This window comes from Bactrocera oleae, chromosome 5 (assembly GCF_042242935.1).
Source record: "Bactrocera oleae isolate idBacOlea1 chromosome 5, idBacOlea1, whole genome shotgun sequence".
In the NCBI taxonomy this organism is placed as follows: domain Eukaryota; kingdom Metazoa; phylum Arthropoda; class Insecta; order Diptera; family Tephritidae; genus Bactrocera; species Bactrocera oleae.
The window spans coordinates 11,709,002-11,725,413 of NC_091539.1; the positions used below are offsets into that span (position 1 = coordinate 11,709,002).

Consider the following 16,412-nt stretch of genomic DNA (forward strand, 5'->3'; position numbering starts at 1 on the left):
GTTACTAATAAGGTGAGGGAGAACTCTAACCTCCATCTAACCTATAAAACAAGTCGTTCAATTTTGGTCCGCACTACGACAACCACAATTTGTATAATTTATTAATAAATTTGGTAAAAAGAACTAACGAGATAAAAACTGTATGGCATTAGATTTATACTGCATAAAGCTAACAAAGCTTTAAGCGTTTCTAGCACGTAAGCTGAGTCAATTTAATATGAGTCTTAATATTTAAGTAAACGATAAGTGAATAAAATAGCCGACTTTAACAGAAAAAATTATAATTTATACTTTATTTACATAATAAACAAAAACATTAAAGTTACAAAATTTTTTTAGGAGCAAACAAAGTTTGTAGGTAAGCGCAAAGACACGCCTCCGCCTACAAAGCGATAGAATACAACGCGATCGGCATGCGCAACAGCTAAATGCGGTTGTGTGACCAAAATATCGCTGCCCTGCAGCATAACTGGAAATATTTTCAATGCTCGTTCAACGCTTTTAAAGCGCGTAAACTCTACAAAGCCCTCTACGCCGCGGTAGATCAATACGCGTACTGTGCAACAGCCCTCTACGTAGGCCAACAAAGTTTCGCTAGCTATTTGGATTGTAATGAGAGAGCGCGGTTGACGCGCGTTTAAAGTTTGAAAGCGGGTGCCGCTCAGAACGTCCAAGTACAAAACTATTTCCGCTTGATGAGCGCCCACAAGTTGCGGCGCTGACAAAGTAACCGCGAGCAATTCCAACGGCGTTTGTTGCGTGAACACTGTGATGGGTAAAATTTCACCCTTGCCAAGCGCTGGTAAATTTTTACTGTGGAATTTCAACCAAGTAGCATTAGCGATGAGAAGTTCACTGAAATTGGGCGGCGTTGCAATGGCGCGTTGTACTAATTCGGAGGTGGCGCTTGTTGCGCTCGCAAACACTTCAAATTCGTCATCGCTTGCCGCTATAGTTGTGGCACCTACCGCCGCCTCCTCCAACAGCTGCGTTCTAAGCGTATGCGCGGTATTTTTCAGATAGCGCTGTAGCGCGCGTACACGCTCAATAACCAAACTTAGTTCCAAAGCATGCTCTGCCATTGCATCGTCGTCGATCAATTCTTCAACTTGGTCTTTACTGTTAGCTAATATGAGCACATCGCGTACCGTAGTGCCCAAATTATCGACTATCGTCGCTACCGTAATATCCGCTTCGTCGGCGTTTGTCGCGAGATAACCTTGTATTTCCGCCATATCCACAATGTTCGGCCATAAGATTTGCACTGTGCGTGCGGCTAAAATTTGTGCAGGATTCTCTGGCAACTCTTGCACATGCCACTCGAGTTGCTCAAAACTTGCATTCGGATAGATTTGCTGTTCACGTAACGCTTGCATAACGGCAATGAAATCCTGCACTAAATGTTCATCATGCAAATCCGTCTCCGGTATGCTGAGCTGTGTGATATTCACCTCCAGCCGCAAGCGATAATCTAAATCATCTAGTATTTGTAAGATGACATTGCGGAAGTCGGCAAAGTGGTAAATGTGCGGCTCAGATGCATTAGGCTTGAGCACCGTTTCGCTCCATTTGATAGCCTGCGGACTGAGTACGCGCTGATAGTAAAGCGGCAGGCTGTAACGCGGCAAAGTGGTGCGCTTGCCGCGCGCACTTAACATATCTTCATCATCAGTATCAACACCATCATCACCAGTGTCATCATTGTAGAGCAATACTACCTCGCCATTGCCAAGCATGAGCGCCTGCGAGTGATGCGGCACAAAGCGGAAGCTGTCATTGCCCATCCAATTGGGCAGCAGCCAGCTGCTGGTATGCGCCTCCCCTAAGTCATAACCATGTACTATGTCAGCATATACGGCATACATTTTTGGTGGCGTATGCGCCGAAAGCCACAAATCCATCGCGGGTTTTTCGAAAGTCTTCAACAAAGTTAGCTGAGTACCCGTAAGACGCCAGTAATTGAGCGTGCCCTCGACGCCTGCATTATTAGTTACAAAGTCAAAGGTGTTTGTTATTGTTGTGGTATCGTCAACCGCTACAGCCTGATCGAACTGCCCCGTCACAACGTCGACTACACTCTCATACTTTGAAGTGTGCGCCTGCCACTTCATTATATGCGTGCGCTCACCTGTATTTATGAGCAGATAGTTATCGCTAGCTTTATCCAGCGCAAATGCTGCTCTTATAGTTCGGTTTTCTGAAATCTGTTCTTTACTAATTGCGTGCATGTCTAATTCAAACCCTCGCTGCAAGTATTTCAAGTGGTAACCGCGTTTCAGCTGATTCTTCAACAAAATTCTAAACTTCTCACAAAAATCTACATAATCCACGTTTTCACGCGCATTGCGTAGTAGCGCGCCGAAGTTATTTGGCCTGTGGCGTCCAGTAGTAATGTAGCTAGGTAGTGTGGGTCCCGAGTTCACAGTCAAGATGCGTGCGCTCCAATTGCCGGTAATCAATTGTTGTGGCTTGTTACTCACACGTAGCACACTCTGATACCATTTATCCATATTTATACCAGAGATAGGATGTTTCGTTTTCAATTCCTGCGCCGTTACATTTTCAAAGTACAGTGGTGATTCAAAGTGTTGATCACCATAAAGAGTTGCCACCTGTTGTAGGTCCTTGTCATTATTTATTGGCGCATTTGTCTTGAGAGCTTTTCGTACCAAAGCGGATTGGAGTGTAAGCGGTGTGTGAACTACTTGGTTGCCATGTTTCTGAAAATAAATATAAATACAAAGAAAAATATAAGAAAACGTTGTTATTATTTATCAAAAAATATCCACGCCGATATCTTAGCAAGGTTTTCTCGAAGTCCTTTTCGGTGTAATATAGAACGTATAAAGAAATCTATTCTTTCAACCAAACTCGTTGGCATGACACTGACATATGATCGGATCCATTTGTCATCTAAGTTCCTATAACCAATCTTAGCATCTATCCATTTCTTTCTAATTTTAGAAGAGAAATTAGACTTTAAGGTTTATCTTTATATATTAGTATGATGTTTGTTATAGCAGTACTTATTATTCTTCGAATATTTTTAGGTCTAGGTAGGTTTTATATATTTACTCAAACATGAGCATTTAATCGCATTCAATTTGTTCCGGCTATGTAGATTCTACGGTATCGAGAATTATTGAATACGAGTTTGGTTTCAGAAAATCTGGGAACATTTTTTTTAGTTGTGTTCTCTCAGGTTGATTAATCCGGGAGAGACACGAATATAATCATCACCTCGCGCTGATCTAGGATAATATTCAACGATTAATCTGGCTGACGACGAGCGGTATCTTTTTGTTAGGCAGATATTTGAAGAAAAAGTTTGGTACCTGCTTATGCATTGCTTGGACAAGAGGAAATTAAGGTCCTAATAGTAGGTATTTTTAAATCATGGTGTATGTTGATTTTTAGCAAATTTGAAGGGTTTGTGTCACAGTTCCCTTAGACCGCATAATAAACTTAATAGTATATTAGATTGGTAGGTCAATTTCTTTATCCTTGGTCATCCTAAAGTGACTTGCCGACTTTATTCTTCTCCTATGAGAATTTTAATATCCTGCTTGAGCAGTTTGGTACGAAACTCAACTTCCAGTTACAACTAATGTAGAAAAGACCCAAATTACTTTTTTTTTGTTGTCGAGTAAGGTTCAAGCAAGCAAAAGTGAGATTTTTTGGGTCAGATCTGAATAAGAAAAAGTTTCAACTTCTATATCTGAGACGTAATCGTGACAACTCTATACTAGTTTCGAGTAGTTTAGCTGGATTTAACGAACTCTCTCACGTAAATACTTTCAAAGCAAGTCTAAAAATATTTGACTAATTTTTCAGATATCTTCAAGTATGCCAAAACGCATTTGGGAGCGTTCTATAAAAATTCTATATACACTGTTTTGTAAACAATTTTACAGATTTCTGCAGTGGATATACTTTAGATTCATACCCCAAGTAGTATTATGAAGCAAATGCCGCATAAAGCTGCACTCAATAATGGATATAAGAAAAACTGCAGAATAGACTATAACGAAGTCGGAGTCTAGCTATCTCTGCATCGGGTTTATGGTTATTACTCATATCCTATGTTACAGATATGTGGGATTTACTAAGAAATCAAGCAAAAGCTAGTAGAATTACTTCTTACCAAGGACCATTTACTTTTCTCTATAAAGTCAATACTGGGAAGTGACATTGATTAATAAATTTCTGCATGGTTTCAATACTTCTGATTAAAATAACTTATTGCTCTTCATAAAGCAATTATTACTATGTTTCAGACCAAGCCTTATCTCATGCATTATAAATTGCGGTTTCGTGTAATTAATAAAATTATAATTAATAAAATTATATATATTATGTATATAAATTTATGCCTAAAACCACAAATTACTCACCATCAATGTATTTTCGTATTCCTTCTGTAAGTCCACGCCGTTAATCGTGCCTTTTATATGAATCTGTCCATTTAAGTTGAGTTCCGAGAATGTAATGTTTCCTGTTAGATTCTGAGCTGTATGAAGCGTGACGACTTGTGACAGATCAATGTCATTCAAATAACTGGCGTAGAAGCTATTGCCATTCAAGCTGCCCGGTGCAAATGTGAGGTATTCTGTAATTTGATAAACAATTTTGTAAAAAAGTAAGCTTTCGAAAGAATTTGATATCTATGTTAGTTAAAAAATTTTAAGTTCGAGCTTTTACTAAGTCAAAACTTTCTAAATTTTTATTTTTTTTTGTATGGAGCCCTAAAGTATGGTATCTAATGGACTTAAAGTTTTCGTGTAGCTTTGCTGAACTTTTGATCAAAACTTCAAAAATATTTCCTTCTTTTTTCACCTACCTGATCACAGGTTCTCAGTCCCGTGATACATTTTCTTATTCTGATGTTCTCTTAAGAAGCTCATAATTTTATGATTGTTAATTTAAGATCAACTCAAAATACATTCTTTTAAGTTAAACAGCTTAGTTGTGGACTCTGTACATATATAGTTTATGAAATATCTTAATTTATTGCAGTTCAATGTAATCGATCTGTAATCGATTTCCTACCCACGGTACCACTTAACTCTAATACCAGTCCTTGTTAGTGATATATGTAAGTATATCTTCAACACATAAGTTTGGTTGAAAAGTTTCTGAAGGCGGCTCCTTTCTATCCGGTAGAGAGTCATGCATACGGAAAGCGTTTGAATGGGCCACAGGTTTGGCATCTCAAGTAACTGATATATGATATATGAATACGTCAAACGGAAACATCTCTAATGAAATTGATTTTATTTGAATTACTAGTATAGAACTCGCTGGCGATGACTAAGCATAGAGGAGTTTTTAATCCGTTTTTGGCTTTAGAAGTGTGGTAAATTATCATTTTGGTAATTCTAGGAAAGATATAACTCGATATCTAAAAAGATAACAGCTAAATTTTAGAATTCCGTGAACAATTGGGTCTTAGTTAAAAAAATATGTTCACAATATCTGAAAGAAAACATATTCAGTTTTATACCCGTTTTGCCAAATTTCTTTAATTTTATTATTATTTATTGAAACAATAGGTGGCAGCTCTATAAAGGAATATTTGCAACCGTAAGCTCTCTTAAACGTCCACAGTTGGTTGTCCATATAAGTAGTTTAATACAGTTTAGTTAATTAAACTATGTAAAAAGGTTGCAAACCTAATCGATAAATATTTGCAACTGTTAGCTTCACTAAACTTCGTTAGTTTGTTATAGTTACTGTATTTTACTATATTTTCTATGTGTTTATTTAGTTTTTAAAACAGCTGGTAACCTTTTTTATTTCAAAACTTCAAGTAATGCAACGAATCATTTATATCGTATCATTTTGGGATTATAATATCTACGAGTATATCTATATACTAGTGTGACAGTATTTCGTTGCGTTACATAATTTCGTTGCAATCGAACGTTTTTACTATAATTCAACTTCAGGAAGTATGTTAAGTAGTTCTTTTATAAAAAACAAGTAAGGAATGTCTAAGTTCGGATGTAACCGCACATTTATACTTTCACAAAGTCAAACGGTATACACGTTTGAGATTTCTTCATATATTTTGCTTGATTTGCATAGAGGAAATTGAAAGAAACAGATGGAATTTCAAATGGTGTTATATGGGAAATAGGCGTGGTTGTAATCCGATTCCGCCCATTTTCGCGCAATAACATAGAAATATGAGAATAATGTTATGGACCGAATTTGGTTGATTTGAACGCGGTTCCTACAAAACCATCTCATTCCATCCCAGAGATAAAATTTAATGTCTCTGGCGTGTTTAGTGCTTGATTTATCGTGCTTTTAGTAGTTTTTAACAGTACCGTTATATGGTGAGTGGGCGGAGTTGCCACCCGATTTAACCCATTTTCACACTAAAAGTGCTAAAATAATTTGTTCTCAGTGAATTTTGTTATCATAGCTTTAGGAGATATGCACATTAAACCAATTAGGGGGCGGGGCCACGCCCACTTGTTAAAAATATTTAAACTGCAAATGCCCTTCCCTAATATGATCCTGTGTACCAAATAACAGTCTTGTAGCTTATTGTGGAGCTTAGTTATGGCAATTTATTTGTTTTTGATTAATGGCGTTTTGTGGGTGTGGCAGTGGTCCGATTACGTCCATCTGCAATGCCAACCGTCTTATGGTACCATGATAAATGTGTACCAAGTTTCATAAAGATATCTCAAATTTTACTCAAATTACAGTTTGCACGAACAGACGGACGGACGGAGAGACAGTCACCCGGATTTCAACTCGTCTCTTCATCCTGATCATTTATATATACATAACTCTATATATAACTCGATTAGTTTTAGGTGATACAAACAACCGTTAGGTGAACAAAACTATTAATCTCTGTAGCAACAGGTTGCGAGAGTATAAAAAACGATTCTTCAAACGCATACTCACTCGTTATCTCCTGCGGACGATCGAGCCGCAAAGTGTCTGTGAACCACTCTTGCAATGCATGACCATTCAAAGTAGAGGCCACCAACTCCTCGCGTACCAGCAAAGTATGTGCACGTACCGGCCCTTTGAAAGTGAGCGGCGCCCTGATCAACACCGGTTGCGGCTCATTCACATAGACGATATTGGCGAAAAGCGCCAGCAAATTGTAACCATTCAAGCTGCGTATGTACGCGCCCTTATCTATGCAAACACGTCCGCTGAAAGTGTTGTGACCTTTTAGGATACAAGCTTTATCCTTGTACATCAATTCGTCGAAGAAATGCGCCAAATCTGGCATATTATTGAGCGCGCCAAGTACCGTTAGATCTTGTAGTTGCACTTCTGGTGTATTGAAATTTACGACACCCTGCACGATAAACGCTTGCGCTGCGGGATCAAAACGTAGCGCGCTGCTAAACAACGACATCGGTTGAGCATTCAAAGCGCCCGTGATTTCCAAATCGTTTACGTAGAGATTACCCAACAGACGTACGGAGCCGCGGAAGTTGCAAATAGTCTTCTTCGTCGCAATATCAGTGAACTGTATGCCATTCAGAGCATCCAAATAAGTGTCACCTTGGACGTATACGCTTTGTGTAAAACTTTTCGGCGCCAGAATTTGTGTTGTTCCGTTTGCGGGTGCGCGTATTACCATATCTGCGATGAAGTCGGGTAAGTCAATGCCATTGTAAATACCTTCAACTTGCAGGTTACCGTGCACTGTCAGCGGTGCACCAAATGTTAGACTATTGCTGAGATAGTTGGGTCGATTCAACCAAATGATAGTCAATTGCAGATCCTCATCAAAGCGTTGCTGATTCAATTTATGCACGTGTACATCACCTGTGACGATAACATGATCCACCAGAACCTTGCCGTCTAACACCATATCCGGCAGCTCGTCGATATCATCCAGAAAGCTCCATATTAAAGACGAGTTAATGCCCTGTATCTCATCCGTCTCTAGTCCGTGTGCGAGCTTGAGCTCGTCTACAAAAATGTCACCGATTTGTGGCTCCTCAAAAGTTTGACTAGATGTGAATTGATCGGCATCCAACATCACGTTGCTGCCACCATTTATATTGCCTTCTATTTCAGCCACCCTAACATTTAGTTGCTCAAAGTGCGCTACGGGTATATGCATATCTTCAAATATAGTTTGGTAGCTCTCAGCGATAGGCAGCCCATTCAAACTGCTTACGACCTCCACAGTATCCGCTTGCAGCGTATTTTCAAATGTCAAATTGGTCTGTAAAGACGTTTGCGGCTCGTCGATCTTGAGCGCGTTTTGTGTAAGCTCAGCAATGTCTACACCATCGTAGCGACCGCTGAGCGTAAGGTTTGAGAAATAGACGTAAGCATGCAAATTGTGTATAAACAAATCTTGTTTCGTATGCGCCGGTATAAATTCCGATAACGGTATATTGTTTACTTTCCCATCTAAAACTTCAAAGTCTATGGGCATATGTATCTCGGTAAAGCGCTTTTTAGCGCTAACACTGATAATGGTCGCTGGATCAGCTGGTCGTTGCACGATATCACGCAGCAGTGGCGCTAAGGGTTGACCGTCGTAATTGTCTTGCAGTATGAGCGTACCAAGCACGTGCAGTTCCCTGAAACTGCAGATGGCTTCCACATGTTTGACATCCTTTAGCGTGGGATTATGCGGTATTTTGTCAATATCTCTTCCACGCGTAGTGCCATTGAGCTTTGTAAAATAGTAAGAGTTATTAGCACTAAAATATAGCATATGGCTAACTTACCTGAAACAGCTCAGTAACTTTGAGCTCTGTAAAAGTTGGTAAGCCACGCCATGTTTGCTCACCCTGTAATGTAATGGCATCGAAAGCATCCAAACCATTTAGTAAGCCCTCCACGTCCATAGCATTTGTGTTGAGGGTGCTTGTGAATGTTTTCTCTGCTCGCACAACGCTAACGGTGGGACCGTTGGACCAAAGAAAATCATCCGGAAATCTCAACGAGTTCAGTGTACTGAGAGAAACTTTGTCTTCTAGTATTACTTCCTAAATTCGAAAGCGTGAAAAATTAAATAAAAATTAGTTTATCTTATAGATTAGATTAGATACTAATTTCTAAAGGAATAGATGATCTCTAGCATTTATAGCCGATCTTAATAATCTTAAAAGAGCGAATATATTAAAACAAACAAATGTGCTAATCAAGAGTTCTAATTCTTTTCATTTTATAAATATACATTTCAAACTCACCCCATCCACTTCGAGCTGCGTCAATTCAAACAGTTCTTTTATAAATACTATATTTTCTTTTATATCCCGCCATGGCATCCCATTGATTGACTCGAACTCTATATCGCCATCCAAGATGAAACTATCGTTTTCTATGGCAGTAAATCCATCATCCTCATCTTCGTCCTCAATATCATCTTCGAAAGCTGCACGTGGCTCGGTCGCATTTACACTTTGCAGAACTTTCAAGTCATGCACATTCAATACACCTTCGAATTCCAGCACACCATCTTTTACATAGAAGTTAGCACCGTTATGTTGCTCTACAAAGAGCTCATCGACTTCCAGACTATCGAATTCTAGCTGCGGAAAGCTCAGCGAATCCGTTAACGCATTACGTCTGTGACGACCAGTATTTATCTCCACCTCCAATTGCTCTATGGCTGTTATCATCAGATCTAGATCAATTTGTGTATCCTCATCCGTCCAACGGTAATCATTTACATAGATTTCGCCAACTTCACCGGCGTCTAAGCTGAATTCGGGTGTTTGTAGCTCCTCTAGTTCAGAGAGATCTGGCTGCGACTGTGCAACGCCATTCTCTGTTGTTTGCAGGAAAGCTTGCGCTTGCGCAATTAGATCATCTTGTTCCTGCACCCAATCCTTTAAGAAAGCGTAGATATCCTGCAAGTCTAAATACTCAGAATTTTTCGCCAACAGCTCTGTATGCAAACGAAATAGACCCGATTCGGCATTGTTACGCGGCACTATTAACGACACTTCAGCGCCCCGTCGAAAGTATGCGGCACCTCTGAGCCCTGCGTCGCGTTGTACGTCCAACATGCAACTGGCACCGTAAATTGTATGTGCGCCCAACTTACATGGTACCGGTATGCTAATCGTAAATGCATCACCGTTCCAAATGAGTGTCTCCAGCACGGTAAGGCTATGCGTGCTGAAATCCACACGATGTTGTACGAGCAGTATGAGATCGTCGCGGTACGTGCGCACCGGCACGGGAAAGAACAATTCCACAACACCGAAATTATGCGACAATATTGTTTTGGGCACAAGTTCGCCTTGCTGGTAGAGTAAGATCTGCGGCTGCTGGCCACCAACAGCTATATAACTACGTCCACCCATGCGAAAACCGGCCACAGACTCCACCTCTTCGGATGTGATTTGCTGTTTGAGTGTGAAGCGTAGGTAATCGTTGTTGTCGGCACGCGGATTGAAGGTGTATATGGCGGCTGTGTTGTTCTGTGGCACGGCCAGTATTAGATCACGTCCCGTATCGAGCAATGTAGTTTCGGCGCACGGAAATTCCAACTGCATACGTTGCGCAATCCAAAACTCACGCGAACTGAGCTCAAACTGGTAGATGTTCAGCGTATAAAAGCCGGTGTGTGAAGACTGATTTGTAGAGACAATCAAATAGTCTTTGCTTTCGACCGTAAAGTAGGTGAGTCCAGTAATGGTATTGCCCACCACCCACTGCCAGTACAAATCAATATTACGCGTAGCATTACTAACACGATACCACAGTACACGATCTTGCGCCGCTACCAGCATTACGCCCTCCGTTTGTCCTTGCGCATCATTCCAAAAAGAATAGGTGAGCAAATAAGTTATCGGCTGACCCACTTCTAATACACTACCCGCCTGATATGCCGCATTCTCCTTATGCACAACTAACAAATTGTTCTCACGACGTCCGATGAAATATTCATTGCCATCGTGCAGTATATGCGCCCACTGCTGCACATCATCGCCGAGATCGAAGCTAAAATCCTCTTCGATAGTCTTAAGTATTAAAGTTTCACGCTCGCGTCGCTTGGAAATCTCCAGCCGTTGCAGCTTACGCATATCGAAATCTTGTTCTTCATGCGTGCTGGCCTCCACCACGTTCGGTAAATCCGCAGCATCGTTGGACTCGGAAACGCCTACTAATTCATCACTGGGTTTGTCCTGCGCGTTACCCACGACTTTACCAAGTGCCGTGCGTCCAGCCCCTTGTGTATTGAATTCCTTGATGAGTTCTTGGACTTGCCGATCATTTTCCGTTTGTTGCGCTTTGCTCTTGCTGATCTCTTCACGTAGTGCCTTGACTTCGTCGATCCGCTGCTGGGTAACTTCCACTTTGAATTTGGTTGGGGTATTTGTTTTTGTACCTTGCTCCGCTAGCCAGATGGGTTGCACAATTACACCCTAGTAGCAAGTGTAAGAAAGTATATATTTAGCGTATAACGGTATATGTAAAAAATGAAATTGTTTAACAACTTAGGTTAGCGGTATTTTGTTTACTTAATTGTATAAAAAAATTTTTTTAAGAAAAAATTCAGGTAATTTTAAAAACAAAATGTACAGTCAAAATTTCCCGATACTTGCCTTTGCCGGCGTATTCGCATGCTCGTTTTCCAGCGCCTCATTGAGATCGCTGCGTATTTTCGCGATCTCCTTTAGCTTCGCTTCGGACAGCGCCGAATTCAGGCCAGCCGCATCGACGAATTGTTGCTGCATGGAAGAATGTATAGATCTTTTATATTTCTAGTCATATTCATTGTTTTTTAATAGAATAGAATAAGAATAAGAATCTGGCTTACCTTACCAATGAAGCAAATAATCAATAAATGTAAAATTACAATTATTTTAATACGCTTAGGTTGGCCATGCGACATTTTAGTGAAATTACTTATGTATACAAAATTTAATAATTCGACACTAAGTACAACAAACACTCACGCATATATCGTTTTTAAAAACAGATTAGTAAGATTTTGGATAATTTCGGTTATTTTCTTGAAATTATAATCACGCTTACATAGAAATAGAAACACACTGCAAACACGCCAATTATAAAAATGGTATCAACCAATATCATATGGTACATTGTACGTGCATTGTAATAACTGTTCATATCCAGACACATTTTTTGTAGACTTTTGTTGTATAATATTTGTTGTGATATACTTATGACTGCTGTAGTTTAACTGAATGTGAGTACCATATAAAAAAGTTATGGGCGCGTAGGCTGGTTAGAGATGGTATGTGCTGTGAAGTAAATGAAGAAAAAACACATTCAAAAAAAAAAAAAAAAGTACAAAAATATTATGAATAAAAACTTAAAAATATATAAGTTAATAAAATTATATAAAATATATTAAAAAACTTAAAAAATATATACTCAATGCAATTTTCTGTTTTTTAACTAGATAAAAGTTTTAAATAAATAAATAGAATTTTTATGTGCTATGCAGTAAATAAGAAAAATAAAACTTATTATATATAATAAAAAAAATTATAAAAATTAAAAAAAAAAATAATAAATACATATCTTATATACATAAATGTTTTATAAACATATTTCTATTTTTTTTTGTTTGATTTTGTTTTAAAAATATTAGCCTTTATTTATTTTACATCTAGTTTATTTCATTTCTATTTTCTAAAAAAAAGTTTAAATAAATAATTGAGTTTTATGAGCTGAGATGGTATGTGTTTAGAGTAAATGAAGAAAAAACTTACTGAAAAATTAAAGAAAGTAAAAAAGAAAAATAAATATATTGAAAAAATATTAAAAATACTGAAACAATATTAAATACTAGAAATAATAAAAAAACATTAAAAAACTTCAAAAAATATTAAAAAACTTCAAAAAATATTTATTGAGCTTCCATTTATTTTATATATTTTTTATTAAATTTATTCTTTTTGTTTGACAAACTAATTGAATAAAAATAAAAAATACACTTAAGGGAAGGAAATGAAGCAAACATACATTTAAAAATATATACAAAACAAGCAAAAATACAACAGATTAGAAAAAACTTAAAAAAATTTAATTTTTTTTAAATAATATCAAAAATAATAATAAACTTAAAAAATATTGCAAGTAAATAGAAAAAAAATTAAACAAAAAAAAATATTAACTAATGTTTTCATTATTTCATATCGTCTTATTAACTTTATATATTTGTTTTTAGTATCTTAATCTTTTTATTAATACTATAAGTCAATACAAATTATTTTAATTAAAATAAAATTAAAATACATTTCAACATTATTAAAATTATAAATATTTTACTTTGCATTATTTTTTTACTGTTTTGTATATTAATGTAGTTTATTTAACAACTTAATTTAATTTAGCATAAATTAACTTAAATTGTTTTAATCTGTTAATCAAATTTAATGATACAAAAAAATTCATAAATAAAATATTTGGTTATAATATATAAATTTTATATAATTTAGTTAAGTTTATTTAATTTGTCTCTAATTTATTAATTTAAATTTTTGGTAATTTTTTCAACAATTTTATTTCATATTATTTCAATAAAATACAGTAATTTTGATGTATTGTTACAATTTTACTATACTGTTTTACCTTTTGTTAATTTTGTTTAAAAGTTAATTCAATTTAATTTTTTTATTTTTGACTTTGTTTTATATTAACTGATTTTTACTTAATTAAGTTTTTATTCATAAATTTTAATTTTTTTACTGCCATTTCGCGTCGTTTTCAGTAGATATAAATTGTTTGAGCGTGAACAACAATTTGTTTCATTCATTTGAAAATGTCGAAATTTGTACCAGATAAAGTGTTTTTGCGGGGAGTTCTTCTTCATTATTTTAACATGAAGAAAAGTGCTGCCGAAAGCCATCGTATTTTACTGGACGTTTATGGTGACCATGCTTTAGCCGAACGAACGTGCCAAAAGTGGTTTGCACGGTTTAAAAGTGGCAATTTCGACTTAGACGACGGAGAACGACCTGGACAGCCGAACAAACTTCAAGACGAAGAATTGGAGACATTGCTCGACGCAGATCCATGCCAGACGCAAGAAGAACTTGCAAAAGTATTAGGAGTTGATCAAGCAACCGTTTCCAGACGATTAAAATCATTAAGATTCATCCAGAAGCTTGGAAATTGGGTGCCTTATGAATTAAAGCCAAGAGAAGTCGAACGTCGATTCTGCATGTCGGAAATGTTGCTTCAACGCTACCAAAAGAAGTCGTTTTTGCATCGGATTGTCACTGGCGATGAAAAATGGATTCATTATGATAACCCAAAGCGCAAGAAATCGTATGTGAAGCCCGGCCAACCATCAACATCCACGGCAAAGCCGAATATCCATGCTGCTAAGGTTATGCTATGTATTTGGTGGGACCACAAGGGTGTGCTCTATTATGAGCTATTGAAATCGGGTCGGACGATCAATGGGGACCTCTACCGAAAACAATTGATTCGTTTGAAAAAGGCCATCGCGGAAAAACGACCAGAATATGCGACCAGACACGAATCAATAATTTTTCATCATGACAACGCTCGGCCACATGTTGCAAGGCCAGTTAAAAACTATTTGGAAAACTGTGGGTGGGAAGTTCTACCTCTCCCGCCTTATAGCCCAGACATAGCACCTTCCGATTACTACTTGTTCAGATCAATGCAGAATGCCCTCACCGGAGTACGCTTCTCTTCAGAACAGGGTATCAGAAATTGGATTGATTCTTTCTTGACCTCCAAGCCGGTGAAGTTCTTTTGGGATGGGATCCACAAACTGCCAAAAAGATGGGTAAACATCATAGCTTCCGATGGGCAATACTTTGAGCATTAAATGTATAACAATTTTTTCACAATAAAGTCTTAATTTTCGTAAAAAAACCGCACGAATTAATGCATACACCGTATTTACTATCAATTTAAATGTAATTTATTGTAATGCAATTTAATTTTCCATTCAACTTATTTTATTTTATTTGATTTAAAATAATTTTGCTTAATTTTTTATTATTATATTTATTATTTATTACATTCATTTAATGATGCAATTTAATTAATTTATTATTTTGATTAGATTTTGTTTTATTTTAATTTTTATTTAATTACTTTTACTTTCTTCTTATTTTCTTTTGATTTAACATAATTTTACAAAACTTTTTTTGGTATTATTATATATTTTTTTTTTCAAATATTTATTATTAATTTCTTTCTCTTTTTTCTTTCTTATTTTAATTTTTGTAAAATTGCTATAAAAACCTAATTAGCAACAATAACTATTCTATCCCACCCTACTGTTATGCCCCACTGTAACTTTTTTAAATTTAACAGCTTCTCCAATAACATAAGTTGACTCTGTTTTGCACATAACAGAGCCCCACCAGCCCAACTCGACAGCAACAAACCAATAAATTCTCTATTAACAATACACACAGCCCAGTCTCTCAATGCACCAATTTGCTCTCAAAGTGTGTTGTCTTTACGCTCTCGCGCTCTGTTGTTCATTTTGTTTGCCGGTCTCACGAACAAACAACTGTGTGCGCACATTTATTGCTCGCCTATCACTTTGCCAATTGGCATTTCTCTAATTTGTTTCAACATATTGTGTTTGCTATTATTGTTGTGCTTATCGCAGTTGCAGCTGGTTGGCAATTGCATTGTTTAGTTGACTTGCGCTGCATTACTTGGTCGTATGCTCGTGCCTTTGTGAGCATGCATTGCACTCACTAACAGTCCCAACAGACATGTGTTATAGTTGTTGCTTGTCTTTCGCCGGGTCGCGTATGTCGTTCAACTGTTTGACTTTTAGTGTTGTTGTCATATAGTCAGGCCTCCTGCTGCCTGCTGCCTGCTGTTTGTGTTTATTGTTTTGGTTGACAGGCTCCTTATGTTGCTGTTGGTTTGAAAAGTTTGTTCTCATTTGTCTTATTCGACATTTGCTTAGGCAGCGAAGGCTGACTAGCTCTCCCGTTGTAGGAGCATTCGTATGATGTGCAGTGGGTACAAATAGTATACAGTTGGTTCAAAATTTAGGAAAGTTGGATTAAAGTTAGTGGGGATTTGTCTGCAAATACATACATATATTCCTGATTTCAAAAGGCATGTTATTTGCGCTTTCTCTAAGTAGCTTAGCAGATTTTCTCACTCATGAAACAAATATTTCGTACAATAAATTTCGTGCACGATCTCTTCCTGCATGATTCTTTTAATAAAATGGTTATCGGCACTTCGTATTACCTTATAAAATCCAATAACTCTTCTTTTTCGTACATGCTTGAAACATAGTATTCTTTAGTTTAAGCCTCCTGTTTTAAATATCACTTTTTTATCGTCTCTGTTTTCGGTATAAACAAAATGCTACGTAGTTTAGGGTTACTTCTCAGTTCGCGTTTTTCTTTCTACTTGTGTGTTCAATGTGTTCAGGCAATTTTTTCGATTCGTGAATCTTTATCGATAGATTT

At 37.1% G+C, this 16,412-nt stretch overlaps 1 protein-coding gene across 2 annotated transcripts; it reads right to left on the bottom strand.

Moving 5' to 3' along the window:
• Nucleotides 1-264: 264 nt before the first annotated feature.
• Nucleotides 265-12,143, bottom strand: fs(1)N (female sterile (1) Nasrat). 2 transcript variants are annotated; one of them, XM_036371113.2, is made up of 7 exons: nt 11,992-12,143; nt 11,559-11,684; nt 9,192-11,378; nt 8,727-8,987; nt 6,925-8,671; nt 4,395-4,609; nt 265-2,720 (listed from the first exon to the last, which is right to left on the bottom strand). In XM_036371113.2, exons 1-7 carry the CDS (start codon nt 12,097-12,099, stop codon nt 336-338), a joined length of 7,029 nt encoding a protein of 2,342 aa, XP_036227006.2. In that variant the 5' UTR covers nt 12,100-12,143; the 3' UTR covers nt 265-335. The 2 variants fall into 2 exon arrangements, with proteins under 2 accessions (XP_036227006.2, XP_014087133.3); XM_014231658.3 differs by lacking the exon at nt 11,992-12,143 and adding an exon at nt 11,774-11,945.
• Nucleotides 12,144-16,412: the final 4,269 nt, after the last annotated feature.